Genomic DNA, 26,462 nt, shown 5'->3' with positions numbered 1-26,462 from the left:
ATTAAAGGTGGAAATGGAAGAGAACAAGGAAGGATCTTTACTTTCTTGCTTCCTTTGAAGAAGAAAAAGAAGACACAGAGGGAAGGAAGGAAATAAATAATGAAGAAAAAAGGAAGAAAGGGAAGGAAGGACAATTGAATGAAAAAGGAAGGAAGACAGGAAGGAGGAAAGGAAATAGGGAAGGACAGGAGGAAATAAAAAAATGGAAGGAAGGAAGGAAAATGGGAAAGAAAAAGCAAGGAGAGATGGAAAGAAGAAACAAAGGAATGAAATAAGGAAGGAAAGGAGAAAAGAAGAAAGGAAACAATGAACCAAGGAATGATCCTTATTTATTTTTTAGGAAGGAAGGAAGCATGTTGACTTGCTTCATTTAAAGGAGGGAAAAAAGCCAGGAAGGAAGGAATGAATGGAGGACTGAAGTCAGGAAAATATAAAGGGAAGAAATGTAGAAGGAAGAATGGGAAAATGAAAGAAGGAAGGAAGGAAAGGAGGAAAGAAAAAGGGAATGAAGGAAGAAAGGAAAGAGGGAAAGAAAGAAAAAAGCTAGAAAGGAAGGGCAGAAGGGTTGGAGGAATGAAGGAACCTAAGAAAGGTAAAAAAGACGAACGGAAACAAGATGAGAGTACTTACAGGCACGCCCTCCTCTCCTGGGAACCCAGGGTAACCTCTTTGGCCTGCCGCCCCCTAAAAGACAAAAACGTCACATGATGATGATGACGATGATGACGATGATGACGACCATGATGATTACCTTTGTCCCCAGGAGACCCCGAGATCCGCGGACGCCTTCGTGTCCTGAACATTTGCACATGACGTTGCAGCACTTGCGGTTGGACACCGTGTCCTGTCACAACACGACATCAACATCGATCAGTCAGTCACAGCACTCCATGTTGTTGTTGTTGTTGTTGTTGTTGTTGCAAGACATGTAACAATGCAGTGTCAGCAGGCTTTAGAATTCCTGTCGAACTCACGATCTGCTTGAGTACGGTGCTGCCCACACTCTGCATGCCGATGCTGAGCGGAAGTTTGTAGCCAAACCCTCGGCCGAACTCCAACATCTGCAGCTGAGCCAGGTCCGGCGCCCCCTCCAGGCCCACCATCAGCAGTGCGTCCACACCTGTGAGAAGTCCCCTGCCTTACTTACATGTTCCGATCAATAAAAACACAAGTTGAACCGATTTTTTTTATTTTTTATTTTTTTTTACCAGACTGGCGCAGCAGGTCTGACTCGTACTCCAGTTTCACCACATCTTCATCTAACCCATCTGAGAAGATGATCAGAACCTAAAGGAAGAAAACATATTTACATAAGAGTAAGACTCAAGTCTTGACCATCACGTTTCAAGCAAGTCCCAAGTTAGTGTGGAAAAAGTCTAGCAAGTCAACTCCACCACCAACTAAATTTTAATCAAGTTGAGTCGAGTCAGGGAAGGGAGTCATAAATCAAGTCATACAATCTTACACATTCACAATCACATAATTTTTCAAACCAGTCTCTGCATTGTCTATTACTTTAATGTCTTCTCGCATAACCAACATGAATCTTAGTTAGTGTTTGACGAGGTATCGGTTAAGTAAACTGTGACGTTAACGTAGCTTACCTGTCTTTGTGAGTTTTATAGTGACAGATAGATTTCCATGTCATTGTTGCTGTGTCTCTTTGAGTTGCAAAACTTGCATCTTGCCATTGTCTTTTGCTAGATTTAATCAAAACGCAATCCTTGAATCAAAATCTAATAATCTTCAGAGTTACCGCCATGATTGTTCCATACGTTGCCAGAGTTCTTTACACTATACAAAAGAAGTCTTCTTTCAAAAACAAAACCAATGGCAGATTTTCAAAAGTAAACAGGCAAGACTTCATCCAGTCCAAGGCAAGTCGAGTCTTTCATAAGTTTTAGCCAAGAAAGTCCCAAGTCCTTAAATCAGCGACTTAAGTCTGACTCGAGTCAAGTCATGTGACTCGAGGCCCCCACAAAATGCACACAGAGGACTTGTGACTCACCTTCACTCCACCTCGGGAGTCGTCCTTAAACTTCTCCCCGAAGGACCTGAGCATGGCGCTGTTGAGGCGCGTGGGAACGTTCAAATTCAAAGTCATGACCTTGGTCATCACGTCATCGCTGGGGTCGTCGGGTTTGAACTTGAAGTCGTAGAGGGGTCGGCCGTCCTGGCCCACCACCCTGTAACCGATTTTGGTCTTGATCGGGGCGGGGCTGGTGCAGCACAGCCCCTGGATGGTGGAAGCGTAATGGACGATCTCGGGCAAGAAGGTCCTGAGCTTGCTATGACCGCTGACCAACATCTCACCGGGAAGTCCAGTTCTTTGAGAAATGTCGAAACCCATGGCGATGTCGATGCTGCAGCCTGAAGCAATGTTTGTTAGGCAAAAAGCATAAACAAGTCAAACACACCTGTGAACACACCTGAAGAAAATACAAGGAATGAAGAAGGAAAAGAAAAAAAGAAAAAATGAAGGGAAAGGAAGATACATAGGAAAGAAGTAAAGAATGAAGGAAAATGAAAGAAAAAAGGAAGGAAGGGGAAAAAGAGGAAAGAACAAATGAAGGAAGGAAAAAGGAAGGAAGGAAAGAAGCAAAGAAGTAACACGAGTAAGAAGGAAGAAAAGATTGTTAAAAGGTAGAAGAGAAGGAAGGAAAAAAGATGAGAACAAAGGAAGGAAGAAAAGAAAAAAGCAAGGAAGAAAAAAGAAAATAAATACGGATCAAAGGAAGCAAGGAGGGGAGGAAGAAAGAGTAAAAGAAGAAAGGAATGAACAAAGGAGCTTTGAAAAGAAGAAAGAGAAGGAAGGAAATAAGCAAGAAAAGAGAAGGAAAGAAACAAAAAAGCAAGGAAGAAGGAAGGAAGGAAGGAATTTAAAAAGTAGGAATATGGAACGCACTTGACAGCTCTTTGGAAGGTTTGGATTTACAGATGGTGTCGACCACCTTTTGTCTGATCCTGTCCAAACTATCAAAGTTCTCGACGGTGAAGAGCCTGTCGTGGGTGCCTGTGATCTGCAGGAGCTGCAGGTCGTGGACGTCACCAACGGCGATGACGAACACCTCCACCCCGAGAGCTTTGAGGCGGTCCGCGGCATCCTGCACCTCATCCTGGGACTCGCCGTCCGTGATCAGCACCAAGTTCTGGGAGACACCGGCTGACCGGCGGCAGCCGTGCGAGTCCTCAAAGTGACCCCTTATGGCATCCAGGGCGAGTCCGATTAGGGTTCCCCCGCCGCGCTGGTTCATACCCATGATGTGCTTGGTCACCGACTCGTAAGTGAAGAACTGGTTCAGGTAGAACTCGTGCTGGAAAATGTCACTGAACTGCGCCAGTCCGACGCGTACTAAGTCCTGGCTGACTTTGAAGCTGGCCACCAGTTGTGTGGTGAAGCTCTTCATGATGGTGTAGTCTTGAGGGCGGATGCTGCCCGACTGATCGATCAGGAAGATCAGGTCGGCTTTCTGCTTCTCGCAGGCTGCAAAAGCAAAGAGCACACCATTGAAGAAAATGTACAGTCTTACAAGATCATGTCAATCTCTTAGCGATCACATCATCTGATTAGTGAACCAGTGGACCGTCTCACCATGAGAGCACATGTGCTTCCGGGTGGCAATGGCCTAAGGTTTCTCCGATGGGGCGACTAGTCAACAAACCCTTCCATAGCATTTGACCAAGATGGAGAACACAGGGTAAATGTCTTGAATTTTGCTTTTCGCCTTCTTCTCTAGTGCCATAGTATGAATGTGTGACGTGTCAGTCGAAAAGAAGATGCTACAATAAGTAAATTGCTTGGAAGGGAGACGGAATGCCAGTCGAAATTTACATTCCAATAGGGTAAGTTCATTCAAAAATAGACGTGGTGAAAATTCAGACATTGTTAATCATTGAGGGAGTGACTAATAAACTGAGTTTTCTGTTGCTCGGATTAATGGAACAGGTATGCTGTTTTCACAGTGAAGTGCATAGTGTACTGTTATCTTCTAGCTAGCCATTATGTTTTGCTCAATTACTCAGGCAATACAACCAAACATTTTATACAAGCCTGTGTGAAAATGTCTTCCACAAACCTGATGATAGAGGTTTGTTACCCATTCTGCTAAAAGCTACTCTGCCTCTTGGCGGTCTTGCCATCTTCTCTTTGCAACTATTTACGACATACACTCCATTTGTCCTCATCACCCACTAGTCCACCAGATTCATTTAGTTTTTTGTAAAGATATTTTTTTTAAGTAAAAAAAAAAAAAAAACTAAAACTTTTGAATACTGTTTCTCTTTTTGTCATCATTTTCAGTTGAGGTGAGTGGTAGTCACTCGCGTTCTGCCACCCGGAAGTACTCTGACACCTATTGTTTACAAACAGTATGAAAAGGTATTTAATCTGATCTGAATCATCTCCTCAGTTTGATGTTGAATAGACCTTTTCATATTACTTGTAAACAGTAGACAACGAGGGTACTTCCTGGTGGCAGAAAAGTGACTGATTACCACTGACCTGAAATAAAACTATGGCAAAAAAACTGTTATGTTTGGGGTTGCGCCACCAAAAATACTCCAAAAGGTTTAGGTATTTTTTCCTACTTCGTTAAAAAAAAAAAAAATCAAAATTAATCAAGAGGAACCTGTGGGTCAAGAGGATTAATCAAGTGGATGTCGTAAATAGTTGTAAGACATTTGGTTGGGTTGTCTTTGAGCAATTTAGCAAAACATAATGGCTAGCCTGCTAGCTAACTTTAGCTCTATAGCATGTTATCCATTTCACAATCAAAAGAGTATATCTTTGCCATTATTCCAAGCAACAGAAAAGTCAATTAAATAGCCAGTCCCTCAATGATCATTTTACCTTAATTAGGCTACATTTCCCTTGGAAGTCATTTGCCTCACTTAACATCTTCTTTTCGACTGACACTTCACACATCAAACTACGGCAGTAGAGAAGAAGGGTAAAATCATCATTCAATGCATTTCCCCTGTTTTCACAATCGCTCTGCCTTGGTCACATGACATGGAAGAGTTTCTTTACTTGTGGTGCCATCAGAGAAAAAACACTGTCAATTTATACCTGCAAGTACGAGTATGCTGAAAAGATGAAAAGGTCTATTGTGTCTTCTACCTGGTTTTGTGGAGTTGCAAAGAACGTTTGTGATGTTCTTGTCCAAAGTTTCCAGAGCGTCAAAATTGTCCACGTAGAAGACTCTGCTTGAGTCATGCCCAGCCATGATCTCCAGCTGGTTCCTGATGGCACCCTCCACTCCGATACTGAACACGCTGATGCCTTTTTCTCTTAGTGCGGTGGATGGTTGACGCAGATTGTTCCGATCTGTGGCATCACCGTCTGTGATTACCATCAGAATCTGAGGCACATTGAACGCTGCCCGACCACCGTACTCGGCATTGAAGAACGACAAAGCATATTGCAAGGCTTTTCCTGTGTAGGTGTCTCCATATGGTGACTTGAGAGCCGATATTGCTTGAAGAACTTCTCGCTTGGACTCGTATTGGTTGAGAGTAAAAACTGATTTGGGGTCTGAGGAAAACAGAATGACTCCAAAGCGAGTTAGGTCTTTACCGACCGTGGTTTGGCTGACCATGGATGACATGAACTTTTGCATGCTTTTGAACTTGTCCAAGGTGATGCTTGTGGAGCCATCCACCAGGAAGATGATGTCTGCCTTCTCAGTCTTCTTGCACTCTAGTGGAGGAGAAAATAATCAGCTTTATTTCCTGTAAGAACCAGCAGAGTACAGCGACCCTCCACTATGTTGCGGTTCATTTTTCACGCCCCCGCGGTATTGCTGATTTTTAAGCAATTGTTTTGGAAAGTTTAAGTGTGTTTTAAAAATACATTCAAATGTGTTTAAAGCATGTGGAAGAAGTTCTTTATGTGGTCTATCTATATCGCCGGTGGGTCTGGAACGTATCCCCCTTGATAAACTGGGGTTCACTGAATGTGGATGGTGAGCAGTGTGTTACGAAGGACCTCTTTCTGGATCGCAGATCTCCAAAGCCACCTGGCTCTCCAAGTCCTTCAGCGCATCAAAGTCCCTCTCGGCGTAGACGCGTTCTGGTGATCCGCTGATCTCCAGCAGCTGGGTGGTGTTAGCGTCCACCACCCCGATGGCATAGACCACGACACCCTTGCGCCTCATGGCCACAGCGGGGATTTTGACATTATCTTGAGCTTCTCCATCGGTAACCACCACCATCCTCTTCCCTACACTAGGGCGCCCGCCTTGGGACGCATCAAAGTACGGCGATAAAACTGCGATAGCTTCTCCCGTGTGCGTATCTCCTCCGATCTGCTGCATGCCATCGATGGCTTGCAGCATTTGGTCTTTTGTGAAATGGCGGTTGAGGGGGAACACCAGCTGTTGGATGGTGCTGAACTGCATGACTCCCACATGGACGTCGTTCTTCCCGACGTTGGACTTACTGACCACAGATTTTATGAAGTCTTTCATTTTCTCATACTCCTGTGGGTAGATGCTCCCAGAGCTGTCAATCAAGAACAGGAGGTCTCCGGGTACATCTTTACAAACTGCAGACACACAACACAGAGCATGTTAATCCTTCCTTTGTGGTGCACTAATTTCACACAGCCAAATTGTGCCCTGTGTGGTGGCACATATTGCACATGCCAAAATTCTCCACTGCCCTCAACAAAATTTGCCAAATGTGGACCCCCGCGTCTGTTTCCTACTGGGGAATATGTATCCCCCCTAAAGAATATGAACCCATCTATCGATTTCCTATAACGCTATAGGGGTTTCTATAATGGGTCAGCTGGAGCCTATCCCATCTGACTCTGGGCAAGAGGCAGGGTACAACTTAGACTTCTGGAGTGTGAATGTATGTTTTGACGTGGTTGTACTTTACAAAGAAAAACATTTAATGTTCTGATGGTTGGAAAAACTTTGGTCTCACCATCTGTGGTGCAGATGTCAGTGATGATGTCATCCTTGATGGGGTTCAGAGCGTCGAAATTATTGACAAAGAAGGTCTTCTTAGGGTCACCGGAAATTTCATGAAGTTCATCCATGTCGGCGTTCTTCACTCCGATTGCGTAGATGGTGACACCCTTTGCTCGTAGCCTCTCGGCAGGCACCTTGACCTCATCCGAGGATTTCCCATCCGTGATGACCACCAGATATTCCGGCACCTTCTCACCTCGAGTGGCGACGGCCCGATCAAACTGTGGGCTCATGAACTCCAGTGCTCTTCCAGTTTCCGTCCCACCCCCCACCTGCACGATGGCCTCCACCGCCTTCTCCAGGCTTCCGGCGTCCGCGTAGGCCGTCAGATCAAATTCCAAGTTGGGTGCAGATGCGTACTTGGCGACGCCCAACCGGACGTGCTGAGGCCCGATGCGGAAGGTACTGATGAACTCGATGATGAACTTCTTCATGTCGTAAAAGTCAGTGGGGTCGATGCTTCCAGAGTGGTCGATCAAGAAGAAGATGTCTGCCTCATCAGTTTGCAAGCAGCCTAGAACACAATAGAATCAATTAGAATAGATTGCATTTGGTAAGATTGTTTTGATTCTGGCTGTGTTCAGAACTATTTCTTACTTATCACTTCGTAGGGTTTTTTTTTTTTAATATCGGGCTATATAGTGCAGTGATTCTCAAAGTGAAAAAAAAGTTTTAAAATGAACAGTTCTTTTGCTTTGCTGATTAAATGTAAATGTATTGAACTGAAAACTTAAATACAACTGACCTGTACTTAGGCAGTGATTCTAAGTGTTATTGTGTTTCATTAACCAAATGTGGCGATGCAAACCTTCCTTGATGCTACTTCTTCTCATATTAACGCTGACCGCTTGTCGCAGGATGTTGTGGCAAACAATGTTCTGCAGCTTCTGCTCCAGCCCCTGTAGTTTGGCAAAACTGTCCACTGTGAAAATGTGCTTGCTGGGGGGGTGGGACGCCATTTTCACCAACTGAGCATGGTTGGCGTTTTGGACGCCCACTGTGTAGATGGTGACGCCCGCCCGACGGAGGGCCACCGCAGCGTTGCTCACGTCATCTTGGGATTTCCCGTCGGTGATCACTACCGCCACCTGCTGGACGCCCTTCTCCTTTCTGCTGCCTCTTTCTTTGGTGAACACGTGCTCCCGTGTGAAATTGAGGGCGACTCCTGTATTAGTGCCGCCGCCATGGTATGGCATTATTTTGATAAAACTAAGCAACTCGCTCTTGTCGTTGAAGGTGTTGAGGTAGACCTGTGCTTTCGCTTTGTCACTGTACATCACGATGCCCACTCGCACCTTGGACGGAGCCACGTCCAGGCCGCTAACGACAGAGTGCAGGAACGTGCGTACCAGCTGGAAGTTTGGAGTTCCGATGCTTCCGGACTCATCGATGAGAAAAACGATGTCTGCCAGTTTGGCTCCTTTGCATTCTGTGGAAGAAGCAACAAAAAAGATGAATTCTCGAAGTGAGCTGAATGTTTTAATGTAATGAAAGTGGAATTTGTTACAGTTCAAGTTCAACTAAGGCGCAGGGGTCAAACTCAAGGCCCGGGGCCCAATCTGACCCACCACATCATTGTCGATGGCCCTAAAGCAAACAGTGTAAAGATGATTTCTTGATTATATTTCTTATTATTTCTTGCTCAATGGATTTGTTTTAATTTCTGGCAAAATATCTGTACCAAATTTGAAAATTGTTCTTCAATTTTAACAGATATTACAATAATTTTTTTTCACAAATAGAGTACACCCCTAAGTGAAACTGTTCAAATTAACGCCAATTAGCCATTTCCTCTCGCCAGTGTCACATGACTTATTAGTGTTACAAGGTCTCATGTGTGAATGGGGAGCAGGCGTGTTACAATGTGGCCCGTAGCAAATATTTGTTTGACACACCCTGACCTAAGGGTTAAGCCACAGACAAAAATAATTCTTAGTTTTCTTTCAACCTTCAACAAAATTATTTTTCTCAGTCTCACAACTCGATGTGACATGAAGTTAACCCCACGAACAAAGGCCTCAGTCTGAGGCTCCCTAGAATTCAGTTTCAGGAATTTGAGAAGTGATCATCTCTCAAACCAAAGGTTGTAGCGATGCCGAAGTGTATTTGACCAAAATACTTAATCCCTGAGTTGTTCCTATGCTACGTCATCAGAAGGTGACACTCGACGCAGTATTGTAATGTATAAAAACAGTAGTAACAATTAATAGAATGTAAATAACTAAACACATTGTTATCATATTTAATGTGTTCATTCAATGTACATTGTGGTGCTCCTTCTGGCAGTGTTGGGAAAATAAAATTTCTCCAGTTCAGTTCATAGTTCGTAATTAAACATTTTGAACAGCAGTACGATTAATCATTTCTTAGAGAGCGTGGAGGATACAGGTGTATGCCTGTCAGTATTGTTATATGCTCTGTCTGTATGTGTCATGCGCCATTTACAGTATATAGTAACTACTGCAGCATCAATGTTAGCTTCGTTATCCAGTCTATTGCGTTTCACACTATATGTTAGCATTAAGCTAGCAGACTTTTGGGGAGGGAAAAAAAAAGGTTATGTAGATTGTTTAAATACACAATGTATACAGTTGATTTATTTTATTATTATTTTTTCACTTTATCTTTTTTATTTTATTATTTGAAAAGCTCATAAGCTGGGGCAATTGTAAGTCAGGTACAACTGTATGAATGAAAACCCATTTACCATTTATCCTCCACCGGAAAGCGCTAGATCTTTTTTCTGCATCATCTCAACAACTTTGATGCTCAAACTCCCAGAACTCAAAGGACAGAAGAAGACTTCCTCTTACCACCAGTAAGATTGACCTTCAGCTCGTGGTCTTCAAAGGTTGTCTTCAAAGAAGGAAGGACATTGGCGGTGGACTGGTAGACATTGGAAGCACTCGAGGCTACGACCCGCATCTGCGGTATGGACGCGCCGAGGCTCAGACCCACCACGTTCACGCCCTGTGACTTGAGTAAGCGGGACTGGTTGTAGACTTTGTCGTCGGAATCTTTCCCACTGAGAACAACCAGGAACTGTCGGAAGCCTTGGTCAGCCCGGCTTCCTGCTTGGCTGGTGAAGAAGTGTGAGCTGGCGTACTCCAAGGCTGCACCCAGGTTGCGCGGCTCGTTTGGCTGCAGTGTATGCTTGGAGAAGCGGCGTATGGCGGCGATGATCTTGTCTTTGGTCTGGTGAGTATTCAAGTGGAACTCCACCTTGGTGTCTTGACCGTACTGAGCCAGGCCGAGGCGGTGCGCCGAGATTCCGAATTTGAGTTGGTTGGCCAGTCGGAGCAGGAGGCTGCGGACCTGCTGGAACACGGTTTGATTCACGCCGCTGTCCACCAGGAAAAATATGTCCGAAAACCTTTCAGACAAAGCTGAAAAACAAGATAGATTTTTAAGCATTTTTTAAAAAAATTGGTTTCTACAGTATACATGCAAATCCTAATTTTGAGTTGAAAAGTTAGCTAGGTAGGTATGTAGGTAGGTAGGTAGGTAGGTAGGTCGATAGATAACATTACAGTACATTCAATCTGCTAAAGTTGCTAAACTGATATTGCATGTTGGTATATCAGAATCAGAATCATTTGTATTTGCCAAGTATGTCCAAAAAACACACAAGGAATTTGTCTCCGGTAGTTGGAGCCGCTCTAGTACGACAACAGACAGTCAATTGACAGAGAACACTTTTGAGACAGAAAGACATTGACAAAAAACAGTCACTGAGCAATAAAGGGTTAATAGTTATCTGGTAAGCAGTCTAACTATGCTACAGTAATATTCATACAATTACAAGAAGAGACAACAAGATTTGAAAGGTGAAGTTAACTCAAAATCGTCTCTGTCTGGACGTGTGAGCTAATGCTTAGGATGTGAGCAATTCCGCTAATATTCTGGCCCATGTTCGTTTTGGCCACGCAAAGCTGAACTGCAGACTAGTTCAGGCTGCAATGGGGATTTCTTGGGGGAGAACAGGGCCGAATTTCAACTTTTAATATCTGACTGGGGATTCATTTCTCTGGCAACTTCCCACAGCAAACATGGATTGCAGTAAATTCTGCTCTTCCACAGAATTGTATGTGTTGTGTGTTTTGGCCGGCGTCACACATCTTATTTTGGTCTGCATTGTTGTGGGATGGAATGAGACTATGTTGCGTAACCGTCACACAACATGAATTGTTCATTTGAGCTGTACATCGGGTCCTCATCATCAATTCAAATTCTAGAAGGTCAGCGGGTCATAATTACAATAAATAGTTGTATGAAAAACACTTGTAGGTCATAAAAATCAAATGAAAAACTTCTTGTGCCCCACGTATATGGAAGCCGTTTTACCATTTATTCCATATCCTCGATATTGTACTAGCACACTTTGTCGGAGAGGTGGAACCAGAAAACGTGTCACCGGTCAACGCTTCCAGATACACCAGACAGTCAATTGACAGAGAACACTTTTGAGACATAAAGACATTGACAAAAAACAGTCACTGAGCAATAAAGGGTTAATAGTTATCTGGTAAGCAGTCTAACTATGCTACAGTAATATTCATACAATTACAAGAAGAGACAACAAGATTTGAAAGGTGAAGTTAACTCAAAATCGTCTCTGTCTGGACGTGTGAGCTAATGCTTAGGATGTGAGCAATTCCGCTAATATTCTGGCCCATGTTAGTTTTGGCCACGCAAAGCTCAACTGCAGACTAGTTCAGGCTACAATGGGGATTTCTAGGGGAGAACAGGACCGAATTTCAACCTCCCATGTTTATTGCTCTTAAGAGGCATCCAGGAGTTGAAAGTTATAATCCCTGCTTGCCAAAAGCAGATCTCACGACTTGCGACTGTCTTTATGTCTCCAAAGTGTTCAGTAATTTAACTGTCTGTAAATTGACTGTCAACTACCGGAGACAAATTCCTCGTGTGTTTTGGACATACTTGGCAAATAAAGATGATTCTGATTCTGATGAAGAAAAATGTGTGGTGGTCGTCACTGGTGTTAGGGAGAGGACGTTCATTCAAGGCTTGAGGTATGTTCACGTATATTTACTATTATACAGCTCACAAGCATGCGACAAAATGTTATGCAGCCTAGCAAGCTAGTGGTTGTAAGTAAACATGCCGGCGTTCTATCAAGTCATGCTCTAAAACAGTGATTTCCAACCTTTATGGAGCCAAGGCACATATTTTACAATTGAGAAATCTCACGGCGCACCAACAAACAAAAATGATACATTAATTACTGTATGTACTACTGTATTTATTTGTTCTGTCTGTCACTGTGGCTCACTGGCATAAATAGATGAACAAAGATACATAATTTCTTGTAAATAATTTTTTTTTGAGCAATTGGGTAAATTTTTTTATTTCCCACAGCACACCTGAAGAGTGCTCACGGCACACTAATTAATGTGCCCTGGCACATTGGTTGAGAATAACTGCTCTAAAGCTTCGGTAAACATTTGTTGTGCGCATGAACAAATGTTGACAACGGCGTGCAAGCATATTGACAACAGCAAGCACGGGAGGCAATGTGCCACTCATAATACGCAACCCTATTGGTCGACGTCAAGGTGCACTGTCGGAGAATTGTCGTTGATATGTCACACTACATGGAAGATATCCCAAAAATCAAACATGCTAGACTTTTAATTTTGGTGATGTAGGTCTATTGTAGGGCCAGATCGTTGGTCATGGATTATGTCACACGACAAGAAGTTTTGTCGTTCCTAACAAAATACGCCGGGACTGAACTGGGAAATCGGCTGCGATAGTTAATCTGGCAAATATCAGGGCTAAAATCCTGTAGTTTGATCTCGGCATTAACGCCTGGAGCAGACTACAAGACAAATTTGGTCTTTCCCGATTGCACTATGTCAGACTACTGAGATGAAATCTTTCCTTATCTCGGTCAAACAGTGGCAACACTACACGGTAGATTCCTGGTACCACCCCATCCCGTCTTTTACGATCACGGGGCTTTATCTTGTCAAATCAAAAATTGCTGGAGCGGCGTAACCAGAAAATGTGACGGTCAACGCGACCGGATACACTTTACCATGGCGACAACAAAAACGATGTTGCCAATGTGGCAATATACTGCGTCGGGTGAAAAAAGAACAAAATAAGGAAAAACGTGTGGTGGTCATCACTGGTGCTAGGGAGGGGACGTTCATTCAAGGACTGCTTGAGGTATGTTCACGTACTTTTAATATGATACCACTCGCAAGCAGGCAACAAAATGTTATATAGCCTAGCAAGCTAGTGCTACCACTAACGGTTGTACGTAAACATGCTGGCGTTCTGTCAAATGCTCTAAAGCTTTGATACACATTGATTTGTGCGCGTGAATATGTATTGACAATGGCGTACAAGTATGTTGACAACGGCAAGGATGGGAGGCGATGGGCCTGTCACAATACTCAATCCTGTTGGTCGACGTCAAGGTGTTGTTGTTGATATGTCACACTACATGGAAGATATCCCAAAAAAACAAACATGCTAGACTTTTCTTTTTGCCGTAATAGGGGTATCATAGGGCCAAATTGTTGAAATGTTGTTGTTCCCGACAAAATATGTCGGGCCCAATCTAGGAAATCGGCTACGATAGCTAATCGGGCCAATATCGTGGCGAAAATCCTGTAGTCTGATCTATGCATAATCCTTTTGAGCATTATTTTATATTCTTGGTATCCATCTTAAGGTTAATGTACTACAGTAGTACTGGATATCACGAATATCAAACAAATTTTCAGTGCACTCGTACAATGACTGTCTTACTAGTTGTAGGAAAAGCTGTGCAGTAGTTGACAACTGCATCCAATAAGTACTACATGTAACATAAAAAGTTCTACTATAATTCTACTTAATATTTTGCCCTGCACTAGTAGTACTAGTTGCGCACAGCAGAACCCAAATTTAATCGAGCCGTTACATTTGTGTGATATTTTTCTTATATGAAATGTGTTTTATAAATGAATAGATAAACAATCTGAGAAAATTCCCGTTAATTTCATGAGATTTTAAAGAAAAATACGACATTGGGATATATATCGTTATCGTGATACAAAATTATCTAGAGTATATCAGGATATCAATTTTGTCCATATTTCACTGCGTTCAGTTTGTAAACTGGAAACCTAAACCGAGGAGTCCCTAAATCTACTTCCATGACTCACCTTGCCTCTGATTGTCCATGGAGGTGCACACAGTTTGCAGTAGACTCTCGCTCAGCCTCTGAAGAGCTTGGAAGCTGTCAATGAAGAAGCGGAAGTGATCAGATGGTCTGTTGGCGATGGCCTCCAGCTCGACCATGTTGGCTTGTCCAACTCCGATCGCGAAGACGATGACCCCGTGTTGTCTGAGGCGCTGAGCGGCAGCCACCACGTCGTCAGTTGAGTCTCCATCCGTGATGACCACAGCGATCTGGGGCACTCTCTGGTTCGCTCGGCTACCGGCGCTTTTCGTGAAAAACTGCGTCCGCACAAAGTCCATGGCCCTGCCCGTCTCCGTGCCCCCCGTCCGATAGGGGAACTTGTCCAGTTCTGCCAGTAGAGACTTCTTGTCCATGTGATCTTTCAACAGGAACTCTTGAAAGGTTTCGTCACTGTATTGCGCCAAACCTACGCGGACCTTGTCGGGACCAATGTCAAAACCGGCCACCACGGTTCGGAGAAACCCTCGGACCTCCTGGAAGTTGGCAATACCAATGCTAGAAGATCCATCCACCAGGAAGACTACATCAGCCACTGAGGCTTTGGCACATTCTGGGAAAGGAGAGAACAAAGTTAGCATCTTTTTTTTCATCCATCCATTTTCTATAATATTTATCATAATTAGGGTCGAGAGTGAGCTGGAGCCTACGCGGGGTACACCCTGAACTGGTCGGCAGCCAATCACAGGACACATAAAAGAATAATTCCAGAATTGGAGGACATGATCGGTCCTCCTGGCCGCAATTAAATTTCAAATATTCCATACACGAAATACAGAAACAAACATGCACTTATTGTGCACAGGTAACATTCTTTGAAGTACTGTCATAAAAGTTAGACAAAAGGCAATCTTCTCCAACTGAATCATTTACATTGCTTCGATGAGCCGTTCTCTCTGAGTTGGTAGCTTTACAGAAATCCAGTTTTTCATGATTGATTGAAGATGATTAATGATTATTTTTACTCTTTGAAGAAACACTGAAGTTATGCAGATCTCCCAGTATACTGGTTTTTGGTGTGAGTAGAATGACTGTAGTTGTACCTATCATTACTTGCTTGTTTTTCCCAACTAAATTCCTTTGTTTTTATTACAGTCCCACAACAAATGGAACATAGTTCCTTCACTAGCCAGCACTGTATTTAATGCATTTACTGTAATCCTTCAAGCTCATTTTATGCAGCTTTGATGGGTGTATGACAAAGAACAATCGTTTCAGAATCTGAAATTGCCCAAGTTTTTTTTTTTTTTTTTTTTTATACAATAGAAGGGCTGCGTTGCATTTTTCCATATTTCATTCTAAGGAATACACTACTCACAAAAAGTTAGGAATATTTGACTTTCAGGTGAAATTTCAGGATTAACCTACAATGCACTGTAACATTTACAAGGTGAACTTAAGTTTATCCTCTCTAAAGTTTTGAATGCCCATGTCAATCTGTTCAGTGTGGTTAGGGTTAGTTTTTGCACAACTCGCTGTTGTTTCACAGTGGAGCTATAGGGCAAAATTCATGAGACCTTTTTGATGAACAAAGCAAAGCATTTCCTGCATCATTTAGAATTGGTATTTCAAAACAGTCCTCTTCATTAGGCTGTTCACATTTTGATGTCATGAGACCAAGACAACACTTAAAGTCTCTCCAAACTGAAAAGAAATGAATTGTACATTTGACACACCACAGAGAGGAATGTTGTTAACACCCCTGCCAAATTTGAATGGTTAAACAATTTTTTTTAAAAAATATATATAATGAGGCTTCAAAATTGTAAAATATCAAGCCATTCTCTCTGCAGTCAGAAATCTGAAGCTGAAATCACGTACCGCATAAATACCACTGCTACAACCTGGAAAGATTTATGCTATTTTATCTAGCATCTTTCTTATGCCTACAGAAAACTATATGTTTGAGCCACGAAAATATATCTGTTTAAAGTCTCTAGTGACTGGAATATAGCCCAATCGGTTGTCACAGTGCTTTACCACACTGCAAGAACGAGGCACTCTAAAGTGGCCACGCCAGACCAAAACCGTGTTCCACAAGCTGGCAGTAATGTCGGACTATTAACTTTCCCCCTCTCGCTGTGCACACACTGATAGCTGACAACGAGGCACTCTAAAGTTGCCACACCTGGGGACTATCCAAAGGGAATTTGCATTTTCGAAGTGTAGTTATAGCTAGCGAGCTAACTGCAATTGCACCAGAATACCGCTTTTGCGAATAAAGGCATCCATCCATCCATTTTCTGAGCCGCTTCTCCTCACTAGGGTCGCCGGGGTGCTGGAGCCTATCCCAGCTATCATCGGGCAGCACTCAAGTTATACTGGAGCGGGGGCGACTCATGCTGGATGTCTAAGTGAGTCAGTGGGCCCCGTTTAAACCACATCCACAGCCAATCGCAGGGCACATACTGTATAAACAAACAACCATTTGCACAACATTCACACGTACAGGCAATTTAGAGTTTTCAATTAACCTACCCTGCATGTTTTTGGTATGTGGGAGGAAACTGGAGTACTCTGAGAAAACCCACGCAGGCACGGGGAGAGCATGCAAACTCCACACAATCTAGCAGTCTTTGCACATTTCTAGCAATTATATTCAAACGTGTAAAGTATTCAGAATTAGGTCTCTGAATTCACTTTATAGTGTCTTTAATAATATATAACAAAGTTAGCAACTGTAGGTAGAATTTCCTCTGGAGAAGACACTAATGTTAAGCAGACCACCCAACGTTTGTGTCTAGATTGCAGCGACGCCATGTTTTGGGTCTCATTGCCACCGCGGGGTATGTGGCGAGACGCATGTTACCTTGAGACAACTGTAGAAGTTGTCGTTTGGCTTCCTCCACCGTTGTGCACAAGGTTTGTGCGATGCTCTGAGAAATTCCCTGGAGTGCGGCAAAGTCAGACACGCTGTAGACGTGCTGACTGTGCGGTTCGTTGGCTATCTCCCTTAGCTGATCTACGTCTGCGTCTTTAATCCCGATAGCATACAAGATGATTCCTTTCCTCCTGAGCTCCAGAGCTTGAGACTCCACGTTATCTTGCGATTTTCCGTCCGTGATAACCACAGCGATCTGGGGGACATTCTGGCTCGCCCTGCTCCCGGCCTCTTCCACAAAATGATTACTCAACATGAAGTCTAGGCCTTGACCCGTGTGGGTGCCACCACCCATGTAGGGCAGCGTGCTGATGTACCGGAGGATGTCGGCCTTCTTCTGGAAGGTGTTGAGCAGAAACTCTGTTCTCGGTGTGTTGCTGTACTGGATCAGAGCGATACGGACCCGGTCAGGGCCTATGTCAAAGCTGTTGACCAGTGTGGACAAAAACTGGCGGATCTGCTTGAAATTCTCTGCGCCGATGCTCCACGACCCGTCCACCATGAAGACCAGGTCGGCCACGGCTTCTTGAGTGCACACTGACAATGATGGGGGCGCAGGTCACTAAGGGTTACATGGTAAAGCGGCGGTCTCGGAAGATGTGCGAGTCAAGAGCAAGTGCTTTGCTAGCGCAGGTGACATGTAGAAGCAATGCAAGTTAAACAATGATTACATATTGTTGATATCCAGTTTAAGGTCCACAAGGTGTGTTCTTAAGATGGATAGCAAGGAAACTGAATAAACACTCAAACGGCTTTCCATATGAGAAGACGTAAACAAATCTGCTGTGACTGGCAGTGCAAAAGCGTGAAGAACATCCAAGCTGTGTGGCCTTCAGCTCACGTGAAGTGTTTGCGTCAGTGTAGATTGTCAGTCATCCAGGTCATGGTAATCTGTAAAAGCTGAATGGAGCAAACTGGAGTCTTCTTGGTTTTTGAAGACATTTCACTTTTAATCCAAAAGCCTTCTAAATATTTGGCATGGAGTTCCCCATTTATGTCTCTGGTGGGTGTGTCGCCTGGGAGGTGTCACAAGAACTGAAGAAGCCTTTTGGAGTAAAAGTCGAATAAACATGAAGAGTCCAGTTGCCCTGGAACTTCTTGACCTTTTTTAAGCTTTCGTGTCTTCATGGGCTCATGTGGAATCTTTTAAGCTCCTGGCGAAATCTCCAAGAAGATTTTCATGCTGAGACAATGGACCAGATTTACTAAGATCCCAAATAGCGGTGCTAAATTGCATGTTCCACTGTCATTGGGCATATTTGTTATGACCCCTTTTGAATCACACACAGTTTGTACAATTAAATAATGTGTGGGATTACGATTCCGGTATATAAACTCCCTGTCTGAGGGGGGGGAACAAGTTGTTCATGAGTGCAGTCTATCATTCTGATCATTTTTGAGAAGCCAGTAACTGCATAAAAGCCATGATTTGTTTTAGTTAACTTGTCCCGAGAATGCGGTAATAGCATGTATCTGCACATCTTGCGTAACATTGCGTAATTCGAAAAGCACACCCAGAAAACTACTCAAGGAGAGCCCATCACCAATTGTCACAATGCGGTGAAATGACCCAGATACAAGGAAATGCAGAGGTGAAAGGAGTTTTGTCATAGGTGATATACGGTAGCAAGAAGAAGACGAAGAAGAAGAAAGAAGATACTCCAAAATTGCATTGCTGAATAGATGATATGGCTTGATAATTTCTGCTTCTGGCATTTCAAAAAAAAATTATATGTGCGGAAAAGACGATTTCCCTCTGTCACCTCTCATTTTGCCTATGCCTCCTCCTCACCGTGGTCATAGTTATGCACAGTGTTACAGGTTTGCACCTGCCTTTCAGACACGATATTTAAAGACACAAAATCAGCCGCCGCAATGCATCTAAAGTTTGATAAACCACATTGCGTGTGCTAAATTAATCTACAGTATTTGCATTGACACCTATTACAGTATTTTGCGCATTCGAGAAGAAATGAATTTTTGCCTGTTTGGCAGACAAAATCCTGGGTTCGCCCAGTTAGAAGATCAAGATCACTTTCCGTATCTGCTCACCTTTTAGACACAATGAGTGTCCTCAGTTCCCAAACGTTGATTGAATGTTGTTAAAAGAAAAGGTAATGTAACGCAGTGGTAAACATGACCCTGTCCCAGCTTTTTTGGAACGTGTTCCAGCCACAAAATTCGAAGTTAATGATTATTGGCTAAAAACAATAAAGTTTATCAGTTTGAACATTAAATATCTTGTCTTTGTAGTGTATTCAATTAATTATAGGTTGAACATGATTTGCAAATCATTGTATTCTGTTTTTATTTATGTTTAACACCATGTCCCAACTTCATTGGAATTGGGGATGTAAATTAAGCCAATGACTTCAAACCTGACAAAACACTTGAGGATGTATAAGCTGGGAAGCACATGCTTCAAAACCAACGAAGAAGAAGACACAACTCACTGAAAGGCTTTTGGATTTTCTTCTTGTTTTTTGGTTTGCTTCCAAGAATGCACGTGATCAGATCATTGCCATGATAACATCTTCCACTTTTTTAACGCACTCTTGAGTCATTGAGGAAAGAGGACCACGACGTAAATTGTGGAAGCAAGTGAGGCGTTAGTGCGTGAAAGAGCACAGGACACGCACACACACAGACACACACACACACACACACACACACACACGCACTGTGATGTTAGTATTGGTGATATTCGTGAGAATGACTAAGGTGCCAGATGTGTCGGCTCGCATACACGCACGCACGCACGCGCGTGCACACACACACACACACACACACACACACACACTCACTGTGATGTTAGTATAGATGATATTCGTGAGAATGACTAAGGTGCCAGATGTGTGTGTGTGTGTGTGTGTCTGTGTGTGTGCGCGCGTGTATGCGAGCCGATGTCCTGTACATGCTGGAATGAAGTAAGTGAGGTCATATCTCCATAATGGCGCCCACCTGTCCTCTGTGCAGCATTGCCATGGAAACAGACGGCCACCATGAGAAGGAGGAGAAGACTCTGCCCCCCCGCCATGATGATTTCTTTCTCCTGCAACGAGAGGGCAGTAGCAGCCATGTTGTCATCATTCAAGTCAATATTAAACAAACACAAAGGTTGAGATGCTTTGCTCAGCTTCACATTCATTATAGTTGCATAAACTATTCATACAAGCAGCACCGTGGAACACTGGTTTGCGTTTGCCTCAGTACGGTGCCCGGCTGTAAATTTAAACGACAGAAAAGAAAATAGATTTAGATCACTTGAAGCGAGGAAAGTAATATATTTCAACAATTTGATTTTTTTGTTGAATTATTAAACAAATGACAGCTTTCTTATACTTTTTTCAGCGTACGGTACGGTGGGCCTGAAGTGCAAAACAGAACAGCAAATAACTAAACATTCATTCATTCATCTTCCGTTCCGCTTATCCTCACTGGGGTCGCGGGCATGCTGGAGCCTATCCAAGCAATCTTGGGGCGAGAGGCAGGGTACACCCTGAACTGGTTGCCAGCCAATCGTAGGGCACATAGAAACAAACAACCATTCGCGCACGCATTCACACCTAAGGGCAATTTAGAGTCCTGAGCATATCTATCCACTATCAACTCATGTATGTGTAACGGGAGCAAGCTAGGCGGTGCAGATGTATGTTAAGACACCCAACTCCCCAATCCTTCAAAGAGGCCGCTGGCCGCTGAGTTAGCGGCCCGGCCTCTCGTCTCCCAATACATGACACAATGACAGCGTGGATTTGAACCCTGATGTGGTCGACCCCACAGGAAGCGTCGCGGTTGTTATGCAACGCAGAGCCGCAAAATAAAATGGGTTATATACTGTATGAGTCAAAATAATATTTCATAGCAGCAGCTACGTTTGAAGTACCAATAAGGCTCATTTCAAAAACCACGCCAGATGCCAACAATTTCCTGGTCAAGGCGTCCAATCAGCGATGAGTCTCATCCCCGACCAGTACCTACCTCTTCTGGTAGCTTAATGGCGTTGTGTTTTTTTCATTTGCTGTTGTGTTTTAACTTGCCGTTGTGTTTAGTTATTTGCTGTTGTATTTTGCACTTCAGGGCCACCGTAGTATGGGTCCTGACATTGACTGGCAAACGGTGCAGGGTGTACCCCTTTGCTTTCCTTTCTCCCATAATCAGCTGGAATAGGCTCCAGCTCTCTTGCAACCCTAATGAGGACGCAGCACATCTGCCTCACAGTCAAGAGGTTCTGGGTTTGAATCTTAGGCCTTCATGTGTGGAATTTGCACGTACTCCCCGTTACACTTATTGGTCGTTAAAGATGGGAAAATGATGATGATGATGAAATTTTGTGTTTGCGAGGAGCCCTCAGTCACTTCCTGTTGTGTTTGAGTATGAGCAGCTGTCCGCTATCAGAAGAAGAGAAAGAGAAAACAGTGGCCCATCTGCTAGCGTTTAAACTGACGGTTGTGTTTCCTGCAGACCCACGCCAACCACATCAATCGGCAAATGGCGGAGAAACTCTTTGGAATGTCATGTGCGTGACGGGTGTCAGAAAAAGATGAAGAAGAATAAGGAGAAGCTCCAGGTCAATGCGACCAGAACAACAACTTGATTAGGTTCTTATTCAAAAATGACCACTGGTAGCGTGGTGGACTCTTGAGTATGAATGCTTGTTTGTTGATATGTGCCCGGTACCCCATTTCACTCACCAAAAGTCAACTAGGATAGACTCCAACTCACCCTAATGCACAGGTGTCAAACTGAAGGCCCGGGGGACAGATCCGGCCCGCCACATCATTTTATGTGGCGGGCGAAAGCAAATCAGGTGCATCAACTTTCGTAATTGTCGCTAAAAATTTGTCCCAAAATTTCAAAATCATCATTTCGCTGCCGTCAAGCCAAAACCTGCTGTGTTGCAATTTGGTTACTGTATGTATGTGTTATACTTACAATTTACTTGACCAACTAAAGTGTTGAAAATGGCTTGCTGACGATGCATTGTTTAATGGCTCAACAAATATGCAATTTTTTTAGTCAGCTGAAAAAGTGATTTAACGTAACTGGAACAATAGGGTCACGTCATTCGTAGATGTGGTAACCCAAACTCAAAGCCCAGGGGCCAAATCTGGCCCACCACATCATTTTATGTGCCCCACAAAAGCAAATCATATGTGTCACTTTCCGTGATTCTGCTAAACCTTTCACCAAAATTTCAAATCGTCATATGTAATAAATAATAACATTGAGATATAGCATTTTTTTTTGTTATCAAAACCATTTTTACAGTAACTTGAACAATAGCTGAACCAACTATTATCCTTGACATCTGATTTCCTAACTAATTATCCATCAATTTGTTGTGTACATGTAATATGATGAAACATTTATATGGTTTCACAGTCATAGGGGGCCATCTGAGGTAAACCATACCTACATACCCATGCCCTAACGCAACCCTTTGAGGACAAGCAGTATAAAAAAAATTAATGGATGGAAGAAACCTTTATTAACATCTGGTACTAAATACTACCCAGAACTCTAATAAACATTCTTGATGAGCTGAATTAATTTATGCTCCATTAACGGATGAATGGATGTTGTTAGCGTGCCAAAGAAAGAGTGTGAGCCTTTGAAAGGTTAATGGTGCTTATTGTATTTATTACAGTTGAGAGGTTACAGATGGGACTGAGATGTTCATAAATCAGCAGAACTGTGCTGGAATGCGTGTCTGTGTGTGTGTGTGTGTGTGTGTGTGTGTGGGTGTGGGTGTGGGTGTGTGGCTGGTTAACACACGACTATGCCAGCCAGGTCCGACTGTATTACGGGAATGTGAGGATGAGGAGGAGTAAGTTACAGTACATGAAACATCTGTGTACGTATGTGATCTATATAAAAACGTCTGTATGTGATATATTTGTGTATGTGTCTGTGTGTGTGTATGTCTTCATGTGCTGTGTGTGTGTCATCTGTACATGAAGGCGTGTATAAGTTAAGTCTACGTGTCATGTGTACACTGTATGTCATCTGAAGTGTGTGCGTGTATGTGATGTGTACATAAAGGTGTGTGTATATAATGTTTTTATGCAATGTGTGTGTGTGTTTGTGTGTCTAGATGCATGCTGTCAACCGCGACATGAGAACCAAAAGACTCAACCATGTGATGTGCATATTGGATTGGTGTGTGTGTCTATGTGTACCTATATTAAGGGGTCTATACAGTAGGTTGTGCGTTTGTGATGTGTACATTAAGGTGTGTATATAGGTTTCAGGTCTGCGTATAATCACTTGCCAGGCAGGATGGACCTCCTCCAAGGAAAGGGGCCCCGCTAATGTGAAGCATGTGGTCGTAATCAGAGCGAGTCAACTTGATTGACTTTGTTTACTTACAGAGATCAAATCTCTGCCTTTGCTCAAGGTCACGCAAGGCTGGGAGGGGTTTTGGGGAGCTGGGTTCAGGGATGTGGGGGTTTGGGGGGAGATGCGGCACCTGATTGGATGATTGACAGCATCTGAAGAGCGAAAGCCGGCCTTGAAGGGTCAAAGGACAGCTCAGTGAGACAGCTGAAAACTTCTGATCATTCATCTTCTTGTTATTGTTCCTGTTCTTTTTCTTGGTCTGTTTTTATGCTAGCTCTTGTTCTTGTTTCGGTTCTTGGTCTTTTGTTGTGTTTGTAGTTTTGCCCTAATTCTTGTTCCTGTTCTTTTCTTCTTATTCTATTTCTTGTTCTTTTATTTGGTGCTGTTCTTGTTCTTGAACCTGTTCCTGTTCTTTTTCTTATGTTCTTGTTCTTGGCCTTGTTTTAGCTCTTGCTTTCATTGCTGTTCATGTTCTTTCCCTTGCTCTTCTCCTTATTCCCATTCTTTTTCTTGCTGCTGTCCTGTTCTTTTGCTCTTGTTGTAATTCTTGCTCTTGTCCCTGTTCTTCTCCTTCTTTTATCCTGTTCTATGTCATGTTTCTGTTCTTTTTCTTTTGTTCTTGTTATTGTTCCTGTTACTGGTCCTCTTTCTAGCTCTTGTTTTTGTTCTAGTTTTTTGTCTTGTTCTTGTTCCCTCTTCTTTTGTTTCATTCTTCTTGTGCTTTCTCTTACTCTTTTTTGTCCTCATTCTTGTTCTTGCTGCTGTTTTTGGTCCTTTTCTTTTGTTCTTTTTTTTTTTTTTTCTCTTGCACATGTTCCTATTCTTCTTTTTTTCTTGTTCTTTTACTTACTTTTGTTTCTATTCATGTTGCTCTTTTTATTCTTATTGATCATGTTCTTGGTCCTGTATCTGTTCTTTTTTGGTTCTCATTATTGTTCTGGTTGTGGGTCCTCTTCGTGGTCTCGCTCTTGCTGTTGTTCCTGTTATTGCTCTTGTTCCTGTTCCTATTCTTGTTCTTGTGTTCTTGTTCTCGTTCTTTCTCTTGCTCTTGTTCCTATGCTGGGTCTTTTTTTCTTGTTCTTTTGCTCAATCTTGTTTCTATTCCTCTCGTTCTTATTTTTCTTGATCCTGTTCTTGATTCGGTTTCTATCCTTTTTTCTTTTGTTCACTTGTTCTTTTTCTCGTTCTTTCTCTTGTTCTTATTCTGTTTTTTTGTTCTTGTTCTTTTGCTTTCTCTTGTTACTGTTCCTGTAATTACTTTCTTCTTCTTGATCCTGTTTTTGGTCGCCTTTCCTGTTCTTTTTCTATTGTTCTGGTTATTGTTCCAGTTCTTGGCCCTGATCGTGAGGTCGCGGTTGTTCCTGTTCTTGCTGTCGTTTATGTGACTATTCTTGTTCTTGTTCCTGGTCCTGTTATTGCTCTTGTTCCTGCGCTTGTTCTTGTTCTTTAGTTCCTGTTCTTCTTCTGATTATTCCTGTTGTGTCTGCCTTGGTATTATGTCATGGCATTTATTCTTAGAAAGCCATTAGCAGAACAAACAAAGTCATTCAAGTCGAGTCCGTTTGGAGTAGAACCAGCGGCAGAACAGAGCCAGCTGGAGCCATGTGGGAGTTGGGCTGGAGTCACCAACTTTAATCCAGAAACCTGTAAAACGTCAGTTTGTCTTAGCGATTCATTACAGCTCCTCTCGTCTGCTCAAATCCTCCAGGAGGCGCAGAAACAGAACCAAGCTCATACCGGGCCCACGCCAGAGTGCCATCTGGAGAACAGATGTGGTCTTGGCCACTTCCTCCTTGTCTCAGCCGACACTGAGCGCCACCTTTTCGGCTTGTTGCTGTATGTGAAAATTGATTTATTGACACACACCAAAGTCATACTGCGCCTTGGCCCGGTTTTGATACTTATGGACTTAGGATGGCTTATGAAGTCAAGTCAACTTCACACAGCATGGCCACACTTACCGCCATTAGTCTTGTTCTTGGCTGCACGCATTTAACAGTCCACTCTCTCCCTTTTACTACATTATTATTTTGACTACTTTAAGTTATTATTAAGACTACATTATTATTATTAATACATTATGACTATGACTACATAATTATTATGAATGCATTGATATTAGGGCTACAGTAGATGAATATAATGACTATTTTACTACTGTGACTACGTTATTATCATTATTAATATCACAACTACATTGATATTATAATGACCCAATGAGTACTATTGTGCCAACAATAGTATTATGACTATGACAACAAGGTTATCATACAGTATTATATTTTATTACTAATACCACATTAATATTATTATGACTCCATGAGTACTACTATGCCAGCATTATTATTATGACTATACTATTATTCCTATGGCCACATCAGTATTATGAATACATTTATATTATGACTACATTCATATTATGACAATATTATTACTATGACTACACTAATTATAGTATAACTGCATTAATATTATGACTAGATTACTATTATTTTTACCACATGAATACCATTATGACAACGTTAACATTCGGGTTGTCTTGTGAGCTATTATCCACAGACTTGAACAATGTACCATCACTTTTATTTTAGTTGATATTTAAATGACATTGCGTATGCGTTCACGACACACATACTGTACGTATGAGTACATATGTGTATCTTTAAAAGGTGAGTACACTTGTCGCATTTGGTAAATATTTCATCAGAGGGTTGAGGCAGTGCTGGAAAATAACGATGGAATCACAAAATAGCGATACTTTCGGGACAATTTAGACCATTTTACTCAGGGGTCTATTCACTTTTGTTGCCAGTTTAGATATTAATGGCTGTGTGTTGAGTTATTTTTAGGGGACAATAATCTAAAATCAATGTACAAGCTACACACAGGATGCATTACATTGTAGCGAAGTGTAATTTCTTCAGTGTTATTCCATTAAAATATCATCACTGTATTACACACATATTTTTTCACAAATTGATATTATTCGTCAGTCCCCACGTGGGCCTGTTATTTTTAGTCTGTTATTAGGTTGTTGTTTTTTTGT

At 42.6% G+C, this 26,462-nt stretch overlaps 1 protein-coding gene across 3 annotated transcripts in view; it reads right to left on the bottom strand.

Annotated features, from left to right (window-relative positions):
* col6a4a (collagen, type VI, alpha 4a) overlaps positions 1–26,462 on the bottom strand; it is a 42,693-nt gene that overhangs the window by 10,144 nt on the left and 6,087 nt on the right. Inside the window, exons 2-15 of one of the 3 annotated variants that reach the window (XM_061674648.1) lie at positions 20,036–20,126; positions 17,003–17,611; positions 14,159–14,746; positions 9,791–10,363; positions 7,786–8,406; positions 6,931–7,491; positions 5,987–6,544; positions 5,120–5,698; positions 2,906–3,484; positions 2,009–2,370; positions 1,209–1,287; positions 975–1,120; positions 752–844; positions 631–684 (exon numbers count right to left, since the gene is read on the bottom strand). In XM_061674648.1, the coding sequence (XP_061530632.1) occupies positions 631–684; positions 752–844; positions 975–1,120; positions 1,209–1,287; positions 2,009–2,370; positions 2,906–3,484; positions 5,120–5,698; positions 5,987–6,544; positions 6,931–7,491; positions 7,786–8,406; positions 9,791–10,363; positions 14,159–14,746; positions 17,003–17,611; positions 20,036–20,111 (5,478 nt within the window). In that variant the 5' untranslated portion in view covers positions 20,112–20,126. Of the gene's footprint in view, positions 1–630; positions 685–751; positions 845–974; positions 1,121–1,208; positions 1,288–2,008; positions 2,371–2,905; positions 3,485–5,119; positions 5,699–5,986; positions 6,545–6,930; positions 7,492–7,785; positions 8,407–9,790; positions 10,364–14,158; positions 14,747–17,002; positions 17,612–19,527; positions 19,563–20,035; positions 20,127–26,462 lie in introns of those variants that run through there. The other 2 variants (XM_061674649.1, XM_061674650.1) reach the window with 2 other exon arrangements.

This window comes from Phycodurus eques, chromosome 4 (assembly GCF_024500275.1).
Source record: "Phycodurus eques isolate BA_2022a chromosome 4, UOR_Pequ_1.1, whole genome shotgun sequence".
NCBI lineage: Eukaryota > Metazoa > Chordata > Actinopteri > Syngnathiformes > Syngnathidae > Phycodurus > Phycodurus eques.
Note: the sequence above shows the minus strand (reverse complement) of the source record. Positions and strands in the feature narration are given on the sequence as shown.